This window comes from Eptesicus fuscus, chromosome 10 (genome assembly GCF_027574615.1).
Source record: "Eptesicus fuscus isolate TK198812 chromosome 10, DD_ASM_mEF_20220401, whole genome shotgun sequence".
NCBI classification, from domain to species: domain Eukaryota; kingdom Metazoa; phylum Chordata; class Mammalia; order Chiroptera; family Vespertilionidae; genus Eptesicus; species Eptesicus fuscus.
Window position 1 is genome coordinate 9,392,597 of NC_072482.1, and position 25,504 is coordinate 9,418,100.

The window sequence follows — 25,504 nt, forward strand, 5'->3', positions numbered from 1 at the left end:
CTGGCAGCCCCAGGGGGCTGTGTCTGCCCCTCCCCCGCTGCCCTGCCCTTCCCCAGCCCAGCAGGGCCCTGAGGCCACCCATACCTGCAGGCTGCTGGCCTCCGCTGTCCACCAGGCCTCAAACTCCTTCTGCAGCTTCACCTTGGCTCTGTCCATGAGCAGCTGCAGGTGCTCGATCTCCACCTTCAGGGCCTTCAGGCGCGTGAACATGGTTTTATACCTGCAGGGGCATCAGGCAGGAGCCGTGAGAGTCTCTGGAAGGAGGGAGGGCTGTGGATGGGCTGTCGGCTGCAGGACCTGTGCCTCCGTGGCCTCACAGTGCTGCGCTGGTAATAGGACTGGGACCCTCACGCTGCCCGCCGAGGCCAGGGTGTGGTGCCAGGACTCCCACCCACCACAGGGAAGCAGAACGCGGCATTTCGGGCCCGTGGGCCCGTGGGCCTGTGTGTGAGATGAAGGGCCCGTCTCCCAGCGTGGTAACTGCCATTACTGAGCACCCGCGAAGGGGCAGGCATTGGTGCAGGCCCTGGACATATACACACTCACTTAACCCTCTGCACAGCCCTATGGATGCACACAGTTCCTCTCCACCTGGCAGATTTGGAACCTCGGGCTGGAGAGGTTAAGTAACTTGCTCTGTGGCGCAGAATTAATAAAGAGAGCAGCCAGGATGGGGACCGGCTCTCTGTTCTAGGACCAGTCTTCACGGCCTCCCATTCCACTGGCTCACCTTCATGCCGATGCCCCAAAGTGGCACTACCTTTGTTCGTGAGCCTGGGGGTGCTGGGCAGGCCACAGAGTCAGAGGTTGTCCAACAGGAAGTAGATGGGGATTCCTCTGCAGAGACACCCTGACTTCTGAGAGGGCCCCATGGTTGGGAGTGTGGACGAAGGGGACAAGACAGGGACAGCATAGACACAGAGGGTGGATTGAAAGGAACTAGAAAAATAAACAGAGCGAGGGAGAAAGAGTACAACAGGGGAGTGAACCCGGGGCCTGGAGGGCCACTGTCCAGAGGGCAGTGCAGTGCGAGCTTTCAGGAAGGAGGATGTGGCAGGAGTGACCTGCCCATCGGCTGCATGGGATCTTGTTCTCAAGTCTCAGGAGGGTAGGGTGGTGGGGTGTGCTCGGGGTGCATGCCTAATCAGTCCAGGGGTGGCCTGTGTCACAATGACACTTCTGGGGCAAGGAGGTGGCTTGTTTGGGCTCCCCAAAATCTCTCCACGGCATGGAGGAGACCGCAAACATGTGTTGAACACATAAAGGAATGGATGAGCTAAGGAGCTTGGCTGGAGTGTTAGCGAGACTCTGTGACCACGCTGTGTCGGTAAATGGCCACATGTCTGTGTGTGCTTGAGGGAGCTCAATCTGTAACGGAAACCACCTGGGGACCTCAATGACTGCAGGAGGGTCTGATGTTCTCAGGACGCCTTACAGATCAGGAGACAGGAGGGGAAGTGGGCCAAGCTGATGGTGGAAGGAAGACCCCCGTGGTCATATCTCTTGGCTCCCCCAGGTGGCAGCAGTAGACAGGACTGGCTGCTCCTGCAGCCTCAGCCTGGGATTGTGGGGAGGAGGTGCCAACAGCCTCCAGCTCTCCCTTCCTGATACTCTTCCTGCTCCTCATTCCACCTCACCAGCCCGGGGTTCATGCACCACATCTGCCTGCTCAGGGGCAGCCCCTCTCCAGTTGTTTCAGGACCGAACAGCTGGACCCACTTCCTAGAGGAGCTCCAGGCCTGGGCAGGCACGGCCTCTGCCGGCCCAGGGCAGCCCCAGGCCCCCTGGAGCCCTCTGAGCTGGGCAGGGTGGGCAAGGAGAAAGCAAGGGCACCTTCTCTTTTCCTCCTCCAGCTGTGACCGCAGCTTCTCTTCGTGCAGGTCTGGCACTGCGGGCACGGGCATGTTCTCTGCGATACCTGGAGCAGGGAGATAGAGGCTCATGGTTTACCCCAACGAGGAAGAAAGACAAAGGGTTAGGGTGCACCCCAAGATGAAAGGGGGCTCTCTGAGCTCCTCTGGGGCCTTGGGATGGGAACTGGTCCGCCCCTCCCCTGGCTGGTGACCTCTGCTCTGATGGAGGCCCCCGTGAGTCTGCTCAGCCAGTTGTCCTTCCACTACCCAACATCTGTCACGGGAGGAGAATTCTTCCTTACGTCCCATTAGCCCTTTTGCTATTAGGTTCACGCATTTCCTCTAGAATCTCCAGGGAGGATGCACAATAGCATCGCCCATCCTCTGATACAGAGCCCTGTGCAAACCAGGCAGACACCACTGAATCGGTCCACATCTTTCCTGTGCCAGCCGAGGGGCCCAATTCTCTAGCCTCCTGGTTTTGACTTCCCTCCGAAGCGGTGGTTCCCAAGCCTGACTAACCCAGGCAGTGCACCCAGAGCTGAGACCCACTCTCAGATGCCCTGCCCATGACCGGAGCGTGGCCAGGCCGTGGGGAGGGCTGTGTCCCCACTGGGAGTCAAGCCCGCAACCTGGGCATGTGCCCTGATTGGGAATCGAACCGTGACCTGATTCATAGGTCGATGCTCAACCACTGAGCCATGCTGACTGGCAAGCTCTGTTTCCTTTTCCTTTGAGCTGAGAGCTATTACACTAACTTCTTTCACCTCTACTTTGGATCTTTGCAAGAACACAGCATGTCCTCCTTCTAATTTGCTGGTTCTTTAAATATCTTAACAACAACAACAACAACAACAACAACAGAATGCCATGTGTGCTTGGAGCTTTATTCTCAGGCCCACTCTTCCCTCATCAAGGACTCAGCGACAGTTGTTTTCTAGCTGATCTTAAGTCTAGAGCCCGAGTCTGGACAGAACACAGTAGACAGGCCTGCAAGGGGCAGGGCTCTCCTGGCAGTGACGGCTTTAAGCCTTTATTTCCATAGCAGGTGGATACCAACAACGACCATTGATTGAGTGCCTTCTTGATGCCCAGTTCTGCCAAGTGCTCACCACACCTTCTTACTGATCCTCAAAAAACCGATCAGGGAAGGCATTGCCATCTCATTTCCATTAGATTCGGAGGCTCAGAGAGGGCTGTGAATAACCCAAGGTCACAAGCTGACAAGGCACAGAGCTGGTTCCAAAGAGCTAAGTGTTTATTCCAGGCAGTGTCCCGGGACTGTAGTCCAGCCGCTTTGTCAATGTCACGGCCCCGTCAGGTTGTCATTGGCCATCAGTAAGCTTGAGGTCAGTTTAAACACGTTCATATTTTTATTTTATTTATCCTCACCTGAGGATATTTTTCCATGGATTTTTAGGGAGAGTGGAAGAGAGAGGGAAAGACAGAGAGAAACATCGATGTGAGACAAACTGAGGTACATGTTCTTGACCAGAATCGGACCCGGGACCCTTTGGTCCGCAGGCTGACGCTCTATCCACTGAGCCAAACCGGCTAGGGCTAAACATTTTCATATTTTAATGAGTGGTTGTCAAAACATCCTATTTCAGTGTGATTGTCCTTTTGATCACAAATGCAACACCCCCCACTTATTGGGGGGTTAGCCTGCCGAGAGGTCTTTATTTTTCCCTTTGGCTGCTCTTCCTGTCCTCATGGGTCTCATCGATCAACGTGCTACGTGGGTTAGGAGTCTGTGCTGTATCTTCCAGGCACCAGCTACTTTCTCTCCCTTGCCTCAAATGACAACCGTCACTTGTGAAGTGACCGAGCAGTGTCTGACTCCTCATTGAGACACAGGAGATGCAGATGCCGCAGACTCCCGAGCTGAGGACTCCACGGTGGGCCACGCTGGGGCGCCTGACGGGCCCTGAGGAGCCAGACTGCCCGGCCACGCGGCCACGGGCCCCCAGCACCGGCGCCGGAGCCCCTCCGAGGCCGGGCGGGCCCTGTGCTGTGTCCCCAGTGCGTTGTTCACACTCCACGGACAGGGTGCACTGGCGCCTCCTGGGTCCATGGCCCTTGTCCTCTGAAGAAGGTCAGACGTGAGGAACTGAAGAAAGTATCTTACCGACAAACGGGTAATGGCAGGACTGGACGGGGACAGAATAGTCCTCTCTGAACAGTTTCTCAAACAGGCACCTGTGTCGTCCAGCCTCTTACAAAGAAAAGCTGTGGCTCTCCTTCCTCCTTGCGGAGCCCGCACCGGAGAACCCCTGAGAAGTTCATGAAGGCCCTGCCCTTGTGGTGACTGCTGGGCGTTCTGCAGCCACACGGCCTGACAGCCGCTGGAGGCAGGGCTCCTGGCTGCACAGGGACGTCTCCGCAGGCGCCCTGCCCCCCAGGCAGTCTCTAGGGGCCTCATGCAAAGCAGAGGGCAGGGGAGGCCGAGCCGGGCAGGCTGCCCAGTGTGCGTGCAGGGCCCTGGGCAGGAGAGGGGCTCCCGCTTCCCCCGTGGCTGCCTGTCTTCTCCTGGGGCACCTTGTGGGTCTCCCTGGCAGATACGAGTTACAGGTGCCCTGGACGCCCGAGGGTGTCCGGGAGCCCAGGGCAAGGAGAGCATCCTGAACGCAGCTGAACAAGAATGGAGACCACGTCGGCCACCCTGGGTGGGGCATGCCCTCGGCCCCACTCACCGTGCCACCTCACTTATTCTCGTCACTCCAGCGGGCGGGTCTCATCCCTTCCGTTTTCCAGACAAGGAGACTGAGGCTCAGGGTGACCGGTGGCTTGCTCAGTGCCATAAAGCTACCCTACAGCAGAGCCAGGCTCTGAATCCATTTGTCACTCCCGTCACCAATGTTTATGAGAGTGGACACGGGCCCGCTCCTGTGCCAGGGCCACCTCCTGGGAAGGCAGACATTAGACCATCAGAAACCGAGTCTATGTAGAACGCCAGGGGCTGAGAGCTGCCGAGAGGAGAGAGAAAGCTGGACACAGGCTGGAGGGCAGCCACGTGAGGCGGGAAGTCAGGGGCCTCTCTGGAGAGGGGCACTTGAGCAGGGACCTGAACGAAGAGAGAGAAGGGCGTGCAGAATTCAGAGGAGGGAGAAAGGCGCACGTGCAAAGAGCCTGCGGTGTGTCTGCTGGTGCATCTGGAGAACGGTGGGAAGGCCAGCATTCTGGAGTGTGCTCCCTCCTACCTGGCATGATTTTGGGGCTCCAGAGAGACCCCTAAAGCTCCTCTTCCCATTCCCGATCCTCTGCCACCCCACACACTGTGCGTGCAGACACAGGGAGAGGGAGAGTGGTGGGAGCGGAGGCCAGTAAGGAGGCCCAGTCACATAGCACCTTGTAGGTCATGGGAAGGACGTCGGCTCTGAGAGAGGCCAGAGGCTGGAGGGTTTTGAGTAGAGGAATAGCTTGATCTGGTCCTTTGATATCTAAGCCAAGCGGTTTCTTTGCTGAGCAAGACAAAGCTGCTCCGAAGTGAAGAATCGTTAATGTGAGGTGGCGCCAGGATGCCGAGGGCTGTTGAAAGGATCCGGGAGAGAGAGCTGGGGCATGGGACCTTGGGCAGACAGAAGGAGGGCACAGCATACCCCCAAGACACAAGCGATCCCCGTTGTCATGACAACCAAAGGGGCCTCTTGCCAAAGGTGATGTTTGCTTAGTGAAATGCTTTGTAACCCACCAGGAGACAGCCCCTGGCTGCTCCTGCTGCTTTCTGAGCTTGGCTCACCATCCTTTCTGAAGGCAAATAGGGGCTGGGAGCTCAAAGGAAGTGAACAAAAGCGCTGAGCAGAGGGGGGGCAGTCACCAAAGGGCATTAGGGCTTTGTATGTCTCCATGCCCACTGGGACTGTGGCCAGGGACAGGCCCTCCAGTCACCTGACAGGAGGCACAGGGAGCCCTCCTTTCAGGCACAGGGTTCCGGCTGGGACAGGGCATAGGAGGTCACAGCCCCGAGTGAGTCTGTAGGGCAGCCGGCTCCAAAGCAACACAAAAGCGAGGAGGGAAGGTTTCATGCCAGCGGCCGTGGATCTGAATGCCACACACGGAGGAAGCCCCGAGCCGTCAGACAGTGACTGAAACTTCAAACAGGGCACACACGGTCCCTGCTCTGAAGTGTCAGGTCTTTGGGAACTAGCAGCACAAGGAGGACAGGGGCCCTTGCTGGGAAGGCCAGACTCCTGTGTGCCCCTCCTCCCTGGCATGATTGCACTCAAACTCCCCTACACATACACACACACACACTCACACATCACACACTCACTCACTCACACACACACTCAAACACACACATACACACACACATACACACTCATACACACTCTCACACACACTCACATACTCACATACACACACACACTCACACACACACATACACACACACATTCATACTCACACACACTCTCACACACACTCACATACACACTTACACTCACACACACACACAACTCACACACACACACACACACACTGTCACACTCACACACTGTCACACACACTCACACACACATACACACATACACACTCACACACACACACACACACTCACACTCACATACACACTCTCACACACTCTCACACACACATGCACATACACACATACACACACACACTCACACACACACACACTTCACACACACACACACTCACACAATCACACACACAGACACTCACTCACACACTCACACACTCACAGTCACACACTCACACACACACACACACACACACACACACTCACTCACACACACTCACACACATCTCACACACACACTCACATGCACACACACGCACACAGTCACACACACTCACACACACATGCACACACACACAGTCACACATACACACACATGCACTCACACACACACTCACATGCACTCACACACACACACACATGAACTCACACACACACACACACATACACACACACACACATACACACACACACTCACACACACACACTCACACACCCACATACTCCACCCCCAAACTCTCCGGTGCAGTTATTTAGCTCTTTAAATGTGCAGAACCGCATTTCTGTGGTCCGGGCTCTCCCTGGGTGCACGTGAGAATCATCGGAGGAGCCCGCAGAAGCACAGACAGCTGGGCCCACTCCTGGCCTACCGAGTTAGGATTTGCTGGTAGGTGCCCTGGTGAATTCTTTTTTCCTTTTTTAAAATCAGAGTATTTATAGCCATAAGCATTTATTTGGTAAACACTATAGTAGCTAAATAAGCAAAACCCAAGACAAGCAAGGAAGAATTGACGGGCACATTACCGCTGGGTCTTTGTCACATAATTTAAATTAGGTAATCAATAATTACATACAGAGAGGGAATGGTATCATCAATAAGGTTGATTTAGTGCCATCAGTAGAAATCTCCTACAAAGATAATAACATGTGCTCTTATTGAGTCAACAAAAATCTAAAATAAACTGTCATGTGAGAGACTCTAGAATCTTAGAAATCCGGATGAACAACACAGGCGTTAATGATCAGGTTACACTATTCTGAAAGGAAAAACGAACTGATAAAGTTGAAGCAACAAAAAAGGAATGAGTGAATGTGAAATAACGAGTGAATGGTGAATTAATCTTGGTTTCTGTTCTTTCCCTGGTGAGTTCTGATGCTCGCCCCTGGGTAAGAAACGCCGCGCGAGGCTCCGAGCCCTGTTTCCATGCAAGCACTCAGGCAGGAGAGGTCAAGAATGCCAAGGCCCAGGCAGGGTGGCGTAGGAGCTGGCACGCCCTCTTGCCCCTGTCCCCCGGCCAGGCCTTTGGGAGCCCCTGTGGAGACAAGGGCCCCAGGGTTGGCAGCAGGAAAGCCACCCTGTCTGGGCTGGAGCGGCCTGCACGTGGCCTGGTAGGTGGTGGGTAAACCTGAACGATGATGCCCACTGTGTGGCTGTCCATGGGTCGGGGGCTTCCGTGTCTTATCTAATCATCGCAGCCCCACTGCAGAGGGGGAAGCTGAGTCCTGCGGGGGAGGAACCTGCCCAGGCTCGCACCACTGCTGAGCAGAGCTGAGCTCAGGACCCGGCTCCATCCGACTTCAAAGCCGCTGCCTTTTCCTCCGTCTGTGAATCCGATAATGAAGGAAGCCGGGCAGATCATTGAAGTCGGTATTGACTTATCCTTGGTATTTGAAGGTGATGCTCTTTCCCGTGAAAGCCTTTCAGATCTGGGGCCCGGGCTGAGACAAAGCCTCAGTTTCCTCCCCAGTGCCGGCCTGTGAAGGCTGCCCTTTACCAACAAAGCCACGCTGCCCCCTGGCCCCCTGGCATTTGCAGCGCGCCTGCTGGAGCCCGCCGCCCAGGTTCAGCCCCCGATGCCCAGGGACAGCCTGCTCCCTCCGTGCCTGCGTGCGAGGCATCCTGAGGGAGACAACACTGACATTTCAACCAGGCGCCGGAGGGGAGGGGCCTGGGGGTTTCCACAGAGCAAAGGCCACAGGCCCAACACGGCCCTCCTCTGGCCAGCGCCCTGCGTGGGAGCAGGCGTGAGGACGTGGCTGCCTGTGGCAGACGGACCTGGGAGCCAGGGCGGCATCAGCTGGTCGCCTCCGCTCTCTGCCTAGTGATTCCCGCGCTGGGCACCCTCTTGGGGCCTCCGTGGGCTCAGCTGCCTCACAGACTGGAGCTCACGCAGCCCACCTTGTCCGAGAAGTCCAAGTGTCTGTCATGCGGAGATGAATGGTGTAGGTGGCTCAATTGCCACAATGGGCAGCGGCTCAGAGGCAAAGACTCTGGCTTCCCAACCAGACCATTTCCTGGCTAATGGCTCAAATTTATTGTCAGCTGAAGTGATCGCATGCTAACGGGCGCTCAGTGCCACCATCCATCCTGGTGTTGGTTCTGCGGAACAGCACAGCTGCCCAGGGCCGGCGGGACTCGCGGGGTGATGGACGCCCTGCAGACACTGGCTGTGGCTGATCGCTGCCCCGGCACACTCACCGCCGCAACCACAGGGGGACACCCCTTGCTTTCGCTCCATCGGAATCTTTAGGTACGCCGGCTCAGAGCAAACACAGGCCCGGCACCCCTACCAGAAGCCCACCACCATCTCCTCCCGCCTGAGTCACCTCCCTGCCTCTGCTCTGGGCTGCTGTGCCCAAGGTCATGGCCCCGGGAGGCGGCCTCTCCCCAGCATTTGCTCCTTCCCCTCCCCATCTGTCCCTGAGGAGGCTGCGGACCACATAGAGGCCGGTGTGCACCCGGGGCAGTGACCTTGGGAGGGAGGCCCTGGCGCAGGGCAGCCCCAGGAAAGCCATTGCTGGTCCTGCTACTCGCTGCAGCCTCCCTTAGGTTTCTTCCGAAGCTCTCACTCCCTCCTGTCTCTTCACCGTCCTTTCTGCTTGAACCCCAGACCCATCTCTTGGCTTCTAGTCAGCATTTCTCTGGTGGCAGCCGCTTAGAGCCTGGCTTGGGGACGCTCTCCGAGGCTTCTGGCCCCCAGAGGCCAGTCTGGGCTGAGGCTGCTCCCGCCGGCTTTCCATCCCACTGTGGTCTCCTCACCTCTCTCTCTCTCTCTCTCTCTCTCTCTCGCTCTCACACACACACACACACACACACACACACACACACACACACACACGGAGGCATGCTCGCATCTGAACTGAAGTCTGAGTCCCTCGAAATTCTACCCTCTGGTACCTCAGCCTCACCACAGGGCCCAGTCTCCGTGGCTTTTCAGAGAGAGGCTAGCAGGAACCCTGGCACCCCCCAAACCCAGTCACGTCGCTGTCACACGGGATGCAGCCAGTCGGTAGTGTTCTCAGGACACACACAGCCTCTCGGGGGACAGTTTCTACAGTGCCTGTGGGAGGGAGCCGGCCCTGCCTCCCATAGGCGCCTCTAACGGTGAGGGTTGGTCGGGCTGGGTGATTGTCTTGACTGGCTTATAAGAGAAATGTCAGGGCTTTTAGGAATTGGGTTGAGGATCCTTGATAAAACTGTCTCCTCCCACTTTTGGAAAACGTATCTGCTATTAGGCAATTTGTTCAGTCAATATGCTCATTTGGCACAAATGTATCACATACTGTCCTTCAGTCTGAGACAGCGCACAGTGGGGCGGGCACATCTTCCAAGTAAGATGGCAAGAGGCCGTAGACAAGCAAAACACCCACGTCAACGTTGGAAAGGGCCGAGAGGAATTTTTGAAGAGAATTTCCTTAAAGGAGCTAGCGCTTGCCTTAAGCCCTTCATTGGGGCGATGTGTGGGGCAGTCCTTCTCCTCCCACAAACGCAGTCACAGGGCTCGAAGGAGACCACTCAGAAAGCTCGGTCAGCGTCCTCGTGTGTGTGTGTGTGTGTGTGTGTGTGAGCATGTGTGTGTGTGTGTGTGCGCGCGTGCACAGTAGGCTGACGTCTGATTCCCACTCAGGAACTCTAGAGCAGGGATTTTCAACCCTGAGTTAAGGTGCTGCCAACTTTTGTGGGGGACAGACTCCCATCACAACCGATGCTCCTGACTTGGAAGCTCACAGAAGCCTCATGAGCCGGTGTGAGCTGCTATGGCCCATCAGACTCTCCTGCGGTTCACTGAAGACTCAGATCCCTTTAATAGGGCCACCTAGAGGGGAAGGGGACGTTAGCAGGGAGGGGCCTGGCAGTGGACCCCAGGCGCTGGGGCTGTGCGTTGGACGCATTTCATTTGCTTCTCTAATCTGCCCTCCACCCTCTTCCACTCTTCAGGGAAGCAGTGGGTCCCAGGAGGCTGGCTGGTAGAACACTGGCCTTCCTGCCCCTCTTCCCCTCCCCACTGCTTGCCCCGCCTCCTGGCCGGGCTCAGCCAATGGGGAACATGGGCAAGTGACTGGAGTGACTGGAGGGTGGGGGGGGAAAGAGGCTGAGGTAGCTCCCCCCTCCCTGCCCCCAACATCCTGCAGGTGCCCTGAGCAGGATGCACTGCATGAAGGTCATGGCTCTCATCAGATGGCTAGAGACGCCCTGCACAGCCCTTTCCCTCATCGAGTCCCGGCGCCCACTCACTGCTCACTCCTTGCTGCTGTTACCACCTCTGGGGTGCGGCAGTCTCCCTACACTCTGCTCTCTCCTTTGTCAATAAACCTTTACTCAACTCTCTTCACAACACCTGATTTGAGGGCTGCCATCTGCTTCCTGTTTGGACCCTCACCCATATAGGTTCAAATGGGTGAACATCTGTTCGAATTCGGTGGTTTCCCCAGGTGAGGAACCTTTAGTGAGGGACCCCAGGGACCCAGAAAGTGCCCCCAATGAGGAAGAACCAGCTTTAGCCTCTACCAGGCCCCGAAAGCACAGAGCCATGCTCCAGCGGCTCCAGTCCGCTGCCCTTTCTCCCTTCTCCTCCCCACTCCTGGGACCTGAGCTTAGCAGACGGGGAGGACGTGACTTAGGGAGACAGGAGCTGACCTTGTATCCCACCTTCCTGGCAGGTTGCCTTAGTTGGGGAAGGAAGAGAAGTCTTATCTTTGAATGAAATTTGAGTTATTGAGACTATAGTTATAACGTAAAGTGACTAATGATTTTCTATTGTTGGTTTTGTTTGTAATTACAATGCATGACCAGTGAGTCTGGGTAGCCCAACTTCCACACAGGGACAGAGGAAGAACTCTCCTGACTGAGGATTAAAGAGACAGGGACAGAGTGAGGAAAAGGTAGCCTTCCCAGCACATCCCAGTGCGGCGGACGCGCCAGGCACACCGGCTTTAGCTGCCGAGTGCCTGATAGAGATGTTGTGCCTGGAGGAGAAATGAGGAGTGGATTTGTTTTCATCTTTAAGCAAAGCGATCCTCATGTACACGGTAGTGAGGAAAATGAAGGTTAATCAGAATCAAATTGGGATTCGTTTTTTACTACCTCTATTATCACAACAATTCCGCTGACACCGTCATTTTATTTGATCTCCGAACTCTTGGAATCAAATCCTTTGTAGAGTTCTGGAAATTATTATAAACCATTTTAAAGACAAAAACGTTCAGAGAATTATATAAATAACACGCACGCACCACCTCCATGTTTTGAATAATCTAGTTGCCACAGTTGCTTCAGTTTTTGTTTTTGAACTTGAGTGTTGCAGAGCTGGCAGGAGCCTCCGCAGCGAGCTCCCCAGTCACTCTCCTCTGCCCCTGAAACAGCCCACCTGCTCTCAGATTCTCACTTTATACTTTAACTAGTGACCCGGTGCACGGATTCATGTACATTGAAAGGAAATTAATTAGAAGGCGGCTTGCAGTGTGGGACTGGGCGAGATGGGCTGGACACGCCCTGGAGCCAACCTCTCTTGATCCCTCCCCGGCCTGCCGCACCTGGGGTGGCGCAGTGGCTCAGGGGCATCTGCAGAATGAGCAGGGTCCCTCCGGCAAGTGGGGTCCCTTGGCCTGGCTTGCAGAGATTGGGCTGAAACCGGCTCTCCAACATCCCCCGAGGGGTCCCGGAGTGCGAGAGGGCACTCTGCAAAGTTGCTGTCGTACAGGGTGTGGAACGCAAACCCAAGTGTGCAGTAAACCAGATTCGGGCCGACAGTGCCCCAGCAACAACATAACCCAGGGTCAAAGGTGAAATCATGTAGCCCTGTGAGGAATTGGGCTCCCTCTTCTCTGGTTTCAGGGTATGTCACTGGCAAACCGCTGCTGCCAAGTCACTACAGCTCAGCAGCTCCTGCATTGAGCGTCTGCCCCCTGGTGGCCAGTGCACAACATAGCGACTGGTCACATGGTCGGACACAGCATATTAGCCTTTTATATATATAGATGCCCCTTAAACATGACATAGCTAGCTCTTGACCTGAGAGGAGGTAGCATAGTGTTCTCTTTGTAAATATTTGTTGGCCTGGACCCCTGTACATGTATGTTTTGTGCATCTTTCTGTATTTATGTTGTCTTTCACAACAAAATGTACAAAGCTCCCACTCTGTCTCCCCAATAAACAGTATTAAAAATTGGGGACTTGCATAAATGGTATTATTCCATATATAGTCTTCAATAATTTTCTTTCTTTCAATCACCACTGTGTTTTTGAGATTTATTCCCAGTGTTACACGTAGAACTAGTTTATTCATGTTGAACTCTCTACAGTGTTCCATGTTATGACTATATCAGAGCTATAGCTCCTCTCTCCACCCCGTCCTGGGGACCTTGGGCTCGTCTCCCATTTTTGTTTGTTTGACTGTTTGCTGTGTTGAAGACAATGCTGCGATGAGCACCTGGGGCACATATGTGACACCTCTCTGGGGGCATGCTCCTGGGCATGGACTTGGCAGGGGTGGGGGTTTGCATATCTTCAGTTTTGCCAGATATTTCCAGAATCGTCCTCAAATGGTTGTTCATAGACTTTATACCATTCACTTTCCCTGCTTCTCTTTTCCTTTTTCTTTTTTTTTTCTGAACGGGAACTTCGCTGCTCCGCCCTGGGTGCCATCAGCCCACAGCTCTGCCCTGACGGATTTGTTATGGCAGCCCGGGCCCACCAGGACATTGGTCAAATGCCTCGTTCATTCAAAGTAGCAGACGTGGTTTCTGCACATTTGGGAGATGAAAAACGGCTCGGCAACTAGTGGCAGGATCATCAGCGGCCAAGTCCTGGGCCCGGCTGAGCTTGTGCACAGGGCAGGGACGAATAGTGCCCATGAGCAGACGCAGGGACTGGGGGACCCCCACAGCTGTTCCTGTTGGTGCTGGTGGCCCAGCGCCATGGTGGGCTCTGTGGCCGGGGCTGCGCCTGCTCCCTGGATGTCTGGTTCGTTTGGTTCCGGCTCTCAGACTCCGAGACCATGACAGTTCTGCTCCATCACATGGACACCGTGCTCAACCCTCATGCCAGCCCGGTGAGCAGATGTTCTCGTGTGGAGAAGGAAGTGGAAATTTGGGACGATTAATGGAGCGAGGCCACAGGATAGCATGTGGTAGAGGCATGACTCCAGCAGGGGTCTCCTGAGTCCAAAGTGAGGGCCCTTTTGACTAAAACACAGCTGCTGTTCACGGCTGGCCCCAGTGCTGATGCCCAGGGCCCTTCTGTCCTCCAGGTTGGCGGGAGGGGCGTCTGGGACTACTCAGAGCCCGGAGCCTGGGCAATGGGAGCTGGGCAGGGAAGGGGGTGGGGAGCCTTCTCACTCCAGCCTCCGCCTTGAGCCTGGAAACTTGGTCAGGGACCTGGCGTCACCGAAGCTGGTCCTCTGTTCACAGGAGCCAGGGGTTAGAATAGACTCAGGGGTGAGACTTTGTCACCGGCCCTACTGAGCCACCCAAGTCCTTTTTGGACCAACTGACAGGCTCTCTCAGCCTCGGGGGCAGCTGCTTTCTTTACGTTCTGCATTTTGACCTTCATCTCTGAGAAGGTGGAAACACCGCTAGCCCACCCACGCCCTCCACGTCTCCTCACCAAGACCGCTGTTCCCGCACGTCCTGAGGAAGCCTGCATTCACACGGAGGTAAAACTGTGTGCCCCGAGGGCTGGGGAGAGTTAGATTCCTCTGTTCACGCTACACGCCATCAGCAGGTGCCCGCTCAGGCTCAGGGGCTGCGCTGGGCACCGACTGTCATTTGGCCCAACCAGCCATTTCACAGCTGTTGGAACCTGGGCCCAGAGCCCTTTGGCTGGTGTCTGGTGTGTCTTTAAGGCAAAAATTTGATCCTTGAGATATCACTGACTTATTCAACAAACATTTACAGAGGACCTACTGTGTGCCCATCACTGTGCTCGGTGTTGGGGAGACACAGGAGAGACTAACAGTTACCATACAACGTGGTACATTCCAGAAGAAACTCACAGCTCTGGGAGGGGCAGCCGGGGCGATCTGCCTTCGTCCGAAGGGACCAAGACGTGCTAAAAGCTTGGGTTGAATCAGGGCGGGTGAAACTCCCAGGCCTGCCACTTGCACAGTGTCTACCTCTCCCCCCGACCCTGGGGGTCCCACAGGGCCCACTGTGAGGACCGCGCCCTGGGCGATGCCAGGGTCCCCCCAGTTCTGCCGCAGGAGCGGCTCCTCTGCCCATGGGGAACGCCTGCTTCACACACGGCCTGGGCGGTGCAGGTGCTCAGTGACCCGGGAGAGTAAAGGATGACAGTCCGGCCTTTTGCTTTCTCTTAAATGTGTTGTCACCAGGTGCAGAATTCCAAAGAGCATTGCAGACGCAATCTTAAACCATTTTACACCGAGTGGGAGAAAGTGGCAGCTGCAGAGGCCTCTGTGCTGCGACAGCAGGGTCGCCACTAGGGGTCACTGCAGGAACTCTGTTCGGGGGAAATGAGCTGTTGGGAGACACTCTCTGGAACCATGAAGTGAAATAGGGAGCCCTGGGCTTCGGGGCCTCCCAAGCTCCCAAGGCCCCGGGCGCTGGGGATGGCTGTGGCTGCCCTGTTTTCAGGGACAGGGAGCACCCCCCTCCCCCCGGTGGCACTGCAGCCACAGGGACTGGCCTGGGGGCTGCTTTGCTCCTGGGGTGGGGTGGGGGCGGCGGGGGCGGGGAGGCTAGTGTTTGTGGGGGAACCTCCGACGCCATTTGGACTGCCAATGGCATGCTTGTAGAGCTTTTCTTGTCATTAGTTCATAATTAGTTCATCTTCGTTGTTATTGTTGCTGTCTCCTGTGACGTGCCTGTAATAGAGGCGACGGAATGTTCCAGCAGGTCATGCTTTCACAGTAGTTGGGGCAGGGGATAACTGTGGAGACAGGTGTGGTGTCATCCAATGAGGGCTGAGCTTCTCAGGGGCAGGACCCCCCACTTCCTTCTTCCGCAGACTGACCACCCAGCCCCCAGGGCGAGGCCAGGCGGGCAGGGCGTGTGGCCAGTGTGGGCTCTTGGGGCAGCCCCAGACCTGTGTGCCCGCAGCAGATTCGTTGAGAGCTGGCCAGGCCCTCCCTGGCTGGGCTGGGAGTGTGTGTGCCCAGGGAACAGCCGGGCAGGGGAAGGGGGAGGCTGGGGTGGAGGTCGGGGCGGAAGACGATTTGACACTCCCCAGGCAGCTGGCAGTGCTGGGAACTCAGCGACTGCCTGGGGCCCTCTCTGCCTACATGACCTCTGACCCAGACCTCCTTGCTGGCGAATGCTCAGCGGCTCAACTGGTCGAAAGGTAAAGGCTCAGGTCCAAGGTCCTCACTGAACCCCTCAACTCACCCTTTCAGCACCCCCACTGCTTCAAATCCACTCCCCCAAAAGTCATCCAACTCCCCCTCCACATGCAACACACATGACATACACATACACCACACAATAACCACAGATACCACATACATACCACACACTACACATAGCACATACCACACACATTCCACACATACCCACACACCACACACACCACACACAGTACACACATAACCACACACCACACGCATATACACCATACACACATAACAACACGTACCATACACATACTAGTACTACACATACCACACATGCCACATGCATCATGCATACCATACACATGTCGCACACCCACACAGACCATACTCATGTCACACACCCCACACATACACCCACACACACCCACAACAACAGCCCCCTCCCTGCACTCTCCACTTGGGTTCTGAGTCCTGCCCCTTCTCTAAGCCCAGCCCAGGGTGGTCTCAGTGACCTCCCCACACCCTCAGGTGAGTTCCCTCCCGAAGCCCGATGGCCAGGCCCTCTCGCCTGACACATTTCACAGCCGCTCAGCAGGGCCTGTGTCTCTTACACTTTAGTCACAGGCACTTGGTAGGATTCTGAGGGCAGCTGAGCGAGAGCCAGTCCCTGGTCAGATACTGCTCAGAAGAGACACGGAGGAGCCAGCGCTTGGAGCTGTCCCCCCCCCCCCCCCCCCCCCCCCCCCCCCGCTCCATCCTGCTCCGTGGGCCACCGAGAGCAGGTGCTGGCGCAGGACCTCGGCCGCGCACACCCACACTTTCCTGGGCTGAGCTGTGGTGTCCGCTCGCGCCGTTACGGGGGTCGGTGTAAGGATTGTGCTTGAATAACATTTCGTGCGTTTTGTAGAACCGCAGTGGGAGAAGCCGCTCTGTCCTTCACACGAGGGTCTGCAGGATAAATCCTGGCTGCGTTTGGTTCCAGGGAGAAATTCTATTTTTGCGGATAAATCAGTGAGCGTGCTTCCTGTTGTCAGAAAAGGAACTGGCACTCAGGGTGCTTCTCCTTCTGCCTCGCGGCTAGATAAGGGAGAGAGGAATTTATCGCCTGTGTGTTATAATCTGCTCAGCTGTGGGGTCCAAAAGCACTTACTCCTTCCACTGCTTTTAATGGACTTATTTTATTTTATGTTCCAATGTCTCATTATACTTCTGCAAGATGTGTGGGTCTGGAAGCCATCTGGGGAAGCACTGATTGGGCCTATTTATTGCCCGTGCTGGCTGCCAGGGGTACAAAGACGCATCCCGCTTTCTGGGAGCCCACGTTTTAGCGTGGAGAATAGCTATGGAAACGGATAATTACAAAACGGGGCTGGTGCTCTCGCAGAGGTGTGTGGGGCTAGAGGACAAAGCCGATGTGGTGACCGGGTGGGGAGGTCATGGAGGAGGTCACGGTTGAACTGCTTTGGGGACTGCAGTGGGAAGAGGACACATGGCACAATACATGTGTGTCTACAGCTGAGATTGGATCGAGTTTTCTCTACACATGTGGCCCCTCCCCCTGACTAGGGCAGGCATCGGCCCTCTGCCCTCTGTGGACCCGCGATGCCCGCCTGGCATGGGTGAGGGCAGCGCAGTGTGGGGGTGGGTGGGAGCGCGGGATCTGGAGCCGCGCTGTCGTGTTTGCATCCTTAACTGAGCGACATTAGGCAGGTGCGCGTAACCCCTTGGAGCTTTGACGGTAAAGCCAGGGCAACAGCGGTATCTGCTCATGGGTGTTTGAGAAGCATCCCAGGAGGAAACACAGGCCACGAGCGTAGAGTCATGCCTGGCTCACGGTGAAGCACTGAGAACGTCTGCTGATTGTGTCATCCGCGTTGTGACAACACTGTGCCATTGTCGCCAGGAACCCAAAGTGGGGGAAACACACGGAATTCAAGGCACTAGCTGAATCTAGTTCAAGTAGAGTCGTTCCCAAATGCCGCTTATTTTAAGAAGAACATTGTTGCATTGTTTCCTGAAACAGTGGGTGGAGTAGGCCCCGCACTAAGTCCACCAGTCACTTTTGCTTGTCCGTGACATTCTTAGAACTGGCCATTGATGTGTCTCCCAGAGACCCCTCGGGCCCTGGCTGTCGCATCTGGGGGCTGCTGGGCCCAGCCTCGCCTGCCCCACTCTGTCTTCCTTGGTTTCTTTGCCCACTGACTTTATAAAGGACAGGGTTCCGTGGGAGGCAGGCCATGAAGGAGGGCCGTCATGAGCTTTCAGCCAGGAAGCGGGTAGAAGTCATCATAAGAGCGCACACACACACACACATACACATACACACACACACACACACACATGTGCAGAAGCTGTGCCAGTGGTGTGATGGTAAATGTGTAACACGAGCTCCATGGGGAAAGGAGCCCCCATTTATAACATGTGTCAGTTCCTTGGTGTAAATGCTCCCACCATGCTGACCTCAAGCTGCCTGGGCCACGTCCTGAACGTGGACTAAGGAGACACAGGGGGAGCCCACCATCAAATCCATCTCCATGAGACAGACCCCGCGGATGTCAATGACCTCAAGTGCAGAGATGACAGCAAAATGTGGTAAATTAATCAGGAAGGGGTGGATTTTGGGTATTTGTTACCTTTGTTTTTTTAATGTAATTTACTTACAATTGTACTAGAGGCCCGATGCACGAAATTCGTGCAAGAGTAGGCCTTACTTTCCCTGGCTGCTGGCACCAGCTTCCCTTTGGCACCCGGGACCCGGGCTTCCCTCGCAGCCCCAGCTTCATCCGGAAGGTCATCCAGTCTAAATAGCATATTATGCTTTTATTATCACAGATATAATTAACTTTTGACACCAGCGGTGTTTAACCACGGCTCCCAAGTTCCTGAATGGGTAACACGCGCTCTTCTGACACGGCCGGCGGCACGCTCTCTGACATCCCTGGGCCTGGCCTGCCTTCACCAGTCAGTCTCCTCCACACGGCGCCGCTCACGACAGTCACCCAACCCCGCTAACCAGCATCACAGAGGCACACACAGGAGGCAGGCTGGCAGGCTGACCTGCCCTCAGTCCTGGGGCCACGCTCTGGTCAGTGTGTCCCGGGCCTCGCTGCTCTTTATTTCTGATGTAATCAGCAGTTGTTGAAACCACCTTTATTTTCACTGACACCAAACAACCAACCTTCCTAATTATCAAGTTACCAGGGTCCCATGGGCTGCCCTCTGTTCTCCTCTAGAAGTCCCGGGTGCTGGATTTCTCAGGTCCGGGCCACTCCAGGGCCAGGCCACCCTGGAGAAGCTCTTGGTTTGGAATAAACATGCTGCATATTTAACCAAAGCTGCCGGTGTGCTTGGTCCCAGGCTGCAGAGGAGCAAGCTGGCCCTGCCCAGGTGCCTGCCCCATCAGCCTCTCTGGGGCCGCACGCTCCTCCCAGCTCACTTCCTCGGGTCACATGTCCAAAGGGAGCATTTTCTGCAGATGTCACTGCTTAAAAGGGGCCAAAGGCCTTCAAGTTAGCATGTCACCGGGCTTGTTTAGCGTTTGCATTATTAATGTGTGGAAGTGCATATACCACTGTTGTGGGCAAAGCAGCGTGGGGCTGAACGCACCCAGTGTCCGAGTTTCACACTGAGAAGCCCTGTGAGCTTGGGAAGTCATTGGATCGCCTTCATACGGAAAGTGCACTTACCTGTTGGCCAGTGGTGCGGATGGAAGGAGACGGAGGCTGCTTTTACCGCCAGTCCTTACTGTAGGATTAGCTAGCAGTGGCTCTAGAAAGCTCAGAGTAGGCCTCTGAGAGGCTGGGACATGGGGTGAATACCGTTTGGGGTGTGGGGTGGACAAGGTCAGGAGGATGAGGCAGCAGCTGGGAGGGTGGGGTGCCTGGTGCTGACGCTGGGAGCAAGCACACAGGTGGGGGAAACTGGTCCCTGGGAGGAGGGGTGTCCGCAGGAGGCTGCACTGACCACACTTCCCTCCCCTTCCCAAGGGTTTGGGCGGGTTACGTTTCAGCTGCCTCCCGCAGGCTGCACGCTGTACTCACCTAGAGCTGCTTGCTGCAGATGCCGCTGGGTGATTTCCTCCTTCAGGTGACCTGTCGGAGACACAGAGGAAACCGCTAGTGGGCGGGAGGAAGATGGCCTCACGAGCGTGGGTCAAGCTGAAGAGAAAGGCAGAGTAAGGGAGACAAAGGCAGGCACAGCTCCCAAGAAGAGCCCCTCTCTGCCTGAATGTTGTGGGAAGAAGAGGCTGCAAAGGTTGGGGCCTTGGCACATCGCTGCCAGTACACATTTCACCTTTGGGGCCAATCATTTTTGGGGTCAACTACTTAGTCTGTCACTGAAAATCTTTGCTAGGGCTCTGATCTCTTACAGAGGGATGCAGGGTTGATGTTTTAATAACTTATAGGACCAGTTTTAAATCCACTTAATTCTTTTAAGCTATATGAAATTGTGTCAAAAGAAAAAGATGGTAGTTTGGGTTAATCAAAACCTTAAGATAAACACAACAGTTAATCATTTGGTATGAAGCACATATAATTCTAGGTTGTATTAATAAAGGTATCGTGTGTAGTTCAAAGGAGGTGATAGCAGTCATCAGACCACAGTCGGTATTTGTTCTAGGAGCTACTCTTTATAAGGAACGTTAGTAAAATAGAAAATATTTAGAAGATGGTAACTGGGATGGTGAGGGGTCTGAAACTATGCCAGATGAGAACTATCTGAGGGTGACCCAAGGCATTTGGATGGGGAAGAAAATACTTGGAGGGAGAGGAGGAATGGAGATAACTGCTGTCTTAAAAAATCTAAACATTGTCATGGGGATGAGAAAACATTTATTTTTGTCCTACTGCTGAGGGCAAAGTCAAGTTGACTGAAGGCAGACATGGGGCTCAATATGAGGAAGAAACAGCTCATAAAGAGGACTGTCTCAACATGGATTAAGTTGTTTCAGAATGGACTAACCTCCTGGCCAAGCCCCTTGCTGCTCAGGCAGAAGCTGGGTGACCGTGCTGGGTGGTTGGAGTGAGAATGCCTGCCCTGGGCAAGGGTTGGGACGACAGTCCTTACTGCCTGAAGGTTCCCTCCTTCTCTAAAGCTCTAGGAGTTTGTGCTCGAGGGAGGGAGACGCCGCGGCCCTGGGGCGTGTTTATGTGCGAGGGCTCAGCACACTAGTTAAAATGTCAGTTTGTCTATATTGCCTGTCCCAGTTGGGAGATGTGGTCAGGCCACTGGGGGATTCCAAGGAAGCCTGGGAACCTCCTCGCTCCCTTGTCTCATGTATTTCTTTCTTCACACAAAGTGCGTTCGACGCCTCAGAGGCTGCGGCTGAACTGCAGTCAGTGAAGGGGTCACAGGAGACCTTGCCGCTCACTCCCAGTTCTCGGGGACTCCTAGTACGTCGTGACGGGGTCAGAGGTCATTCCATTTAGGTTCCCACCAAATTTAGGGTCCCTTCTACAGAATGAAATGGTCATTTCCCCTCCCACTCGTCTGTGTCCAGGCTGTCCCACTGATGATGCTGGGTCAGGAGTTACTGAGGTGGTGGCCACACCTGCTTCCTTGTGCTTTCAGACTCGGACTGGCCAGTTCTCTGGAAGAGCAGAGAAAGGATCCTCTCTCCTTGGCAGTGAGAGCGCTCCCCGCCCTCAGGGTGCCAGGATTCCTGCACTCAGACGTGTCCTTTGTGGGTTAAACCAGCTCCTTCAGCTCCCTCTCGCAGGTGTGCACTGTGCCAGTCTGCATCTTCACAGAGAGGAAGCCGGGGAGCGGGCGTAGCAATGATTGCCCCCAATTCCCAGTGGGGAAGTGGGAACTCAGGGGGTGTGCTGGGAGGGAGTTGGGATGTGGACACGCGGCCCACGGATGAGCACTGGGAGGGCCTGGAGCCAACAGGAACACGACCTGAACCGCAGGCCAGCCCCAGCCCAGCCCCAGCCCCAGATGGGACCTCCCCCTGCCCCACCCGAGGGACACGACCATCACTGTCTCCATCAGCAGAGTTGAAGCTGGGGTGAGGGGTGCTGCTGGGTGGCACTCCAGCGGCATCAGTATCACTGACGAATCTTAAAGAAGCACAGCTCACACACGCTTCAATCAGAAGGCCCCGGTGCTGTGCCAAAGGAGCACACACTTAGACTCGCCTGTCTGCTCAGCGCAGGCGTCGGGGCTTTCTCCTGCCCACAGTGGGGAGAGCCAGTGGCCCCGGGCCGCGCCTGCTTCCTGGGGCCTGGCAGCGGGAGCCGCCCAGGAGCTGGGCAGCTCCTCCCAGTGACACTGCCGGTGACCTGTTCCTGTGGCGCCTGCTTGACCCCTGCCTTCCCCATCACGGGCCTCCCTGACCTGGGTCTCCCCGACGACGTGCCCCTGCCTCATGCACTGCCCCAGCGGGTGCTCAGCCTGGCCTGTCATGACCTCCAGCTCCAGCGGGAATGACGGCTCCCTCGGCCAGACCCTGGGAAGCGCCTTCGGAAGGACCGGGTCAAGGGCCTCCACAGCCCCAGCCTGGGAAGAGCTGCTCGTGTGAATAAAGACAGGATTTGGCCACCAGGACTGAACGTTCTATAAACGCCACAGGCATCCTACCTGCTCGCGGAACAGTGAGCCATTCCCAGGGGACAAAAGGCCCGTCCTCGTGACGCTCCATATTGCTAACAGCACGTTTGAAATGTTTTACTGATGCTCTGTTTTGGCGAATTGGCTAACATCTCTCACCACAGGGCAATTTTTGTTTTTGAGATCTTCCCAAACAAGCTTCTAAAAATAGCCCAATGGCTGATACCTAATTGCATTTGCCAACAGGACCATTCCTCATGTGGAGATAAGTCTGCAATCGGCGGCATCTTACAGAGCCCCGGCTTTTGGCAGCGGGAGGAGCTGAGGGGGTGGGGGCTTCGGAATTCACTCCGCATGCAGCTTGCTGTCATGAGCATGGTGATACATTTGCTGGTCTTGGCCTGGGTTCCTGGACACGTCCCCATCCCGAGGTATGGTAAAGCGATGAGACGGAAACAGAACTCCCGGCCCGGGGCAGGAGGTGGTCCGGGAGGGAGGCCGGGGAGGGGAGCAGAGCTGGCTTGGAGGAGAGTGGTAATTGGTCATTTTGCCTCCAGTAATTGACAGCAGTACCTGCCAGAAATGTCCCTCTCTTTGTGATTCACTAATGGACAGAGCAGGGATGGCAGCAGCAGGTAATGGGGTGGTGTATCAGATCACGCTGGTCCCTTATCCCTTGATCCTCCCAGGAATCTTGAGATATAGGAAATCAGGAATTATCACATATGATGGGGTGGGAGAGGGGTCCCCAGAGGAGATGCACAACCTTAAGAATAACCACGTGCAGGGTGTGCATTCCGCACAGCATTCGGTTTCTCTGTACCAAGTCATGCGTGTGAAAAGTATTATCACCATGCAGAAAAGTATTACCACTTATTTTTCACATTGATGTTCAGTCTTCTGGGTCAAACAGTCTTCCTTATGCTTCACACTGTACTTTGTATGCATGTTAGTTTGGAATCAGTCACCGAGCCAAGCTGCTCAGCTGGTCCGGAGCGGAGGGTTTGCTGGGCCTCACCGAGGGTGTCGATGCAGCCACAGGCGGGAAACATTGACGCTCATCTGCTATAGGGTAAGCTCTCTGCTCCAAGGGCTGTAGGCTGTAAATGCTCCTGTACATGTAACGTAAATGCAACTGGAAGTAAATGCTCTCCTAGCTCAGGAAAGTTAGCATGTGACAGGGGACGGCAAACAGGTGGCCGAGTGCTCTTCCGTTATAGCTGGACCCACGCTGACCCTGCTCCTTCATTGTGGACGGTTCCCTTTCAAGCTGAGCCTGAGTTTGGCTGTTTTTTTGTTTGTTTGTTTGTTTTGTTATATTTTCATTGATTTCAGAGAGGAAGGGAGATGGAGTGAGAGATAGAAACATCAATGATGAGAGAGAGTCACTGATTGGCTGCCTCCTACATGTCTCCCACTTGGGACCAAGACCACAACCTGGGCATGTGCCTGGACCGGAATTGAACCGTGACCTCTGGTTCATAGGTTGACACTGAGCCACACTGTTCAGGCTGAGTTTGGCTTTTTGACACAGCACTTTGGGCAGCTATAACCAGCCACTTGGATTGGATTTGAGGTGAAACCAACCTCTTTGCCATTTTGATTACAGTAGAAAGTTATTACAAATTTGTTGATAGACCAAGTTCAGTTCAAATCCCAATTCTGCCACTTCCTAGTTGGGCAGGTTACTTAACATCTCTAAGCCTCAATGGTATCATTTGAAAAAAAAATGAGAATAATGCTGTAACTGCGATACTATTTGCCTTGCCGTCTCTCAGGATTCTTGGAGCATTAAGGGAGAGCAGACCTGTGCAGCCGGTACACCTCATGAGTTGTAGGTATTAAGGCACTTGCCGACACTGAAAAGATATTACGTACATAAGATGACAGGTCCTGGTGGCTAAATGTCAAATCAACTGCAGAGATAAGTTTAGAGGAGGGAGAGGCGGGTAAGTGGCATTAGCAAAGTCATCATTACTGGCGGTGAGACTTGAGTAGATGCCCAAAGGGCAGATCTGTTAAGGTGGGCTTGGGAAAGGCATTACAACCAGAGAAGACTAGACTGCTGGGCAATACAAGGCCAGGTATACATTGGCTGGGGCAGGGCTGGGAAGCGGGGGTTGAGTGGAGGTGTAGGGTTGGGGGAGACCGAGTCTATTCATACTGGAGTCCAGGGTCCTAGGTGATCGCTAAAAGCTCTGGGACGGTTATTTGTGAAAGCGATGGGCTTACCCTAACCCGAATGTGTCACCTTGAGATGAATTGCCAACAAGCAGGGGTGTGTAAATCCTTCCACGCCTCTTCTCCTTGTTAATCTACTTTTCATCGGGTTTTATCTAAACTTGCTTGAATCATTTGGATATCTATGGAGACAGGAGAACCACCTCTTTCCACAGTAGCTGTGGTGGATAAAATAAAAAAAGGAGAGACTGTCAAGAAAACTTGGCTGGGTTAGATGACAGGACATATTTCTGAAGCCCGGACATGGGACGGAGATGCAAAACGGCGAGTGGAGCCAGACCTTAGCTTGCAGGGCTCAGGGTCCGGGGCTGGGAGGGTGACCAAAAGGGCACACGTGAAACAGGGGCTGAGACCTGGCCCAGAGTGTGAAGCTGCAGGTTGGGGTGAGACCCCCATCACCCAACGTGTGAGTGAAAGGGGACTGAGGAGAAAACAGTGCTGCCAGGTGCTGCTTGGGGCTCTGGGTCACAGCCCACGGCACCCAGGGAGGGAGAAAGGGACAAAGTCAGCCCCCTCCAGCTGGGAAGCCCAGCTGCCCGTGACTCCATGGCCAGGTCGGCCACAGCCCAGCACTGCCCTGGAGTGTCCCTCCAATGACCACTGTTAACCGCCACTTCCGGACGGGGGGGCCTGCAGGGTCTGTCAGGCGGAGAGGGGTGAGCACAAAGGGACACAGAGAGAAAGAAAGAAAATGTGTTTCATTAAAAATGGGCCTGCTCACCCAAATGCCAAAATATATGAAGAAATCTAATGCTGGAAAAGATAGCAAAATCAATAGTTGGAACATGAATTCGTTACAGATGAAAGTAATT

At 54.9% G+C, this 25,504-nt stretch overlaps 1 protein-coding gene across 1 annotated transcript in view; it reads right to left on the reverse strand.

The window, feature by feature from the left end:
* The window catches only part of KIF6 (kinesin family member 6), a 389,490-nt gene that overhangs the window by 15,400 nt on the left and 348,586 nt on the right, over positions 1-25,504 (reverse strand). Inside the window, exons 16-18 of the mRNA XM_028161152.2 lie at positions 19,940-19,990; positions 1,834-1,918; positions 85-220 (exon numbers count right to left, since the gene is read on the reverse strand). Of these exons, the coding sequence (XP_028016953.2) occupies positions 85-220; positions 1,834-1,918; positions 19,940-19,990 (272 nt within the window). The remainder of the gene's footprint in view (positions 1-84; positions 221-1,833; positions 1,919-19,939; positions 19,991-25,504) is intronic.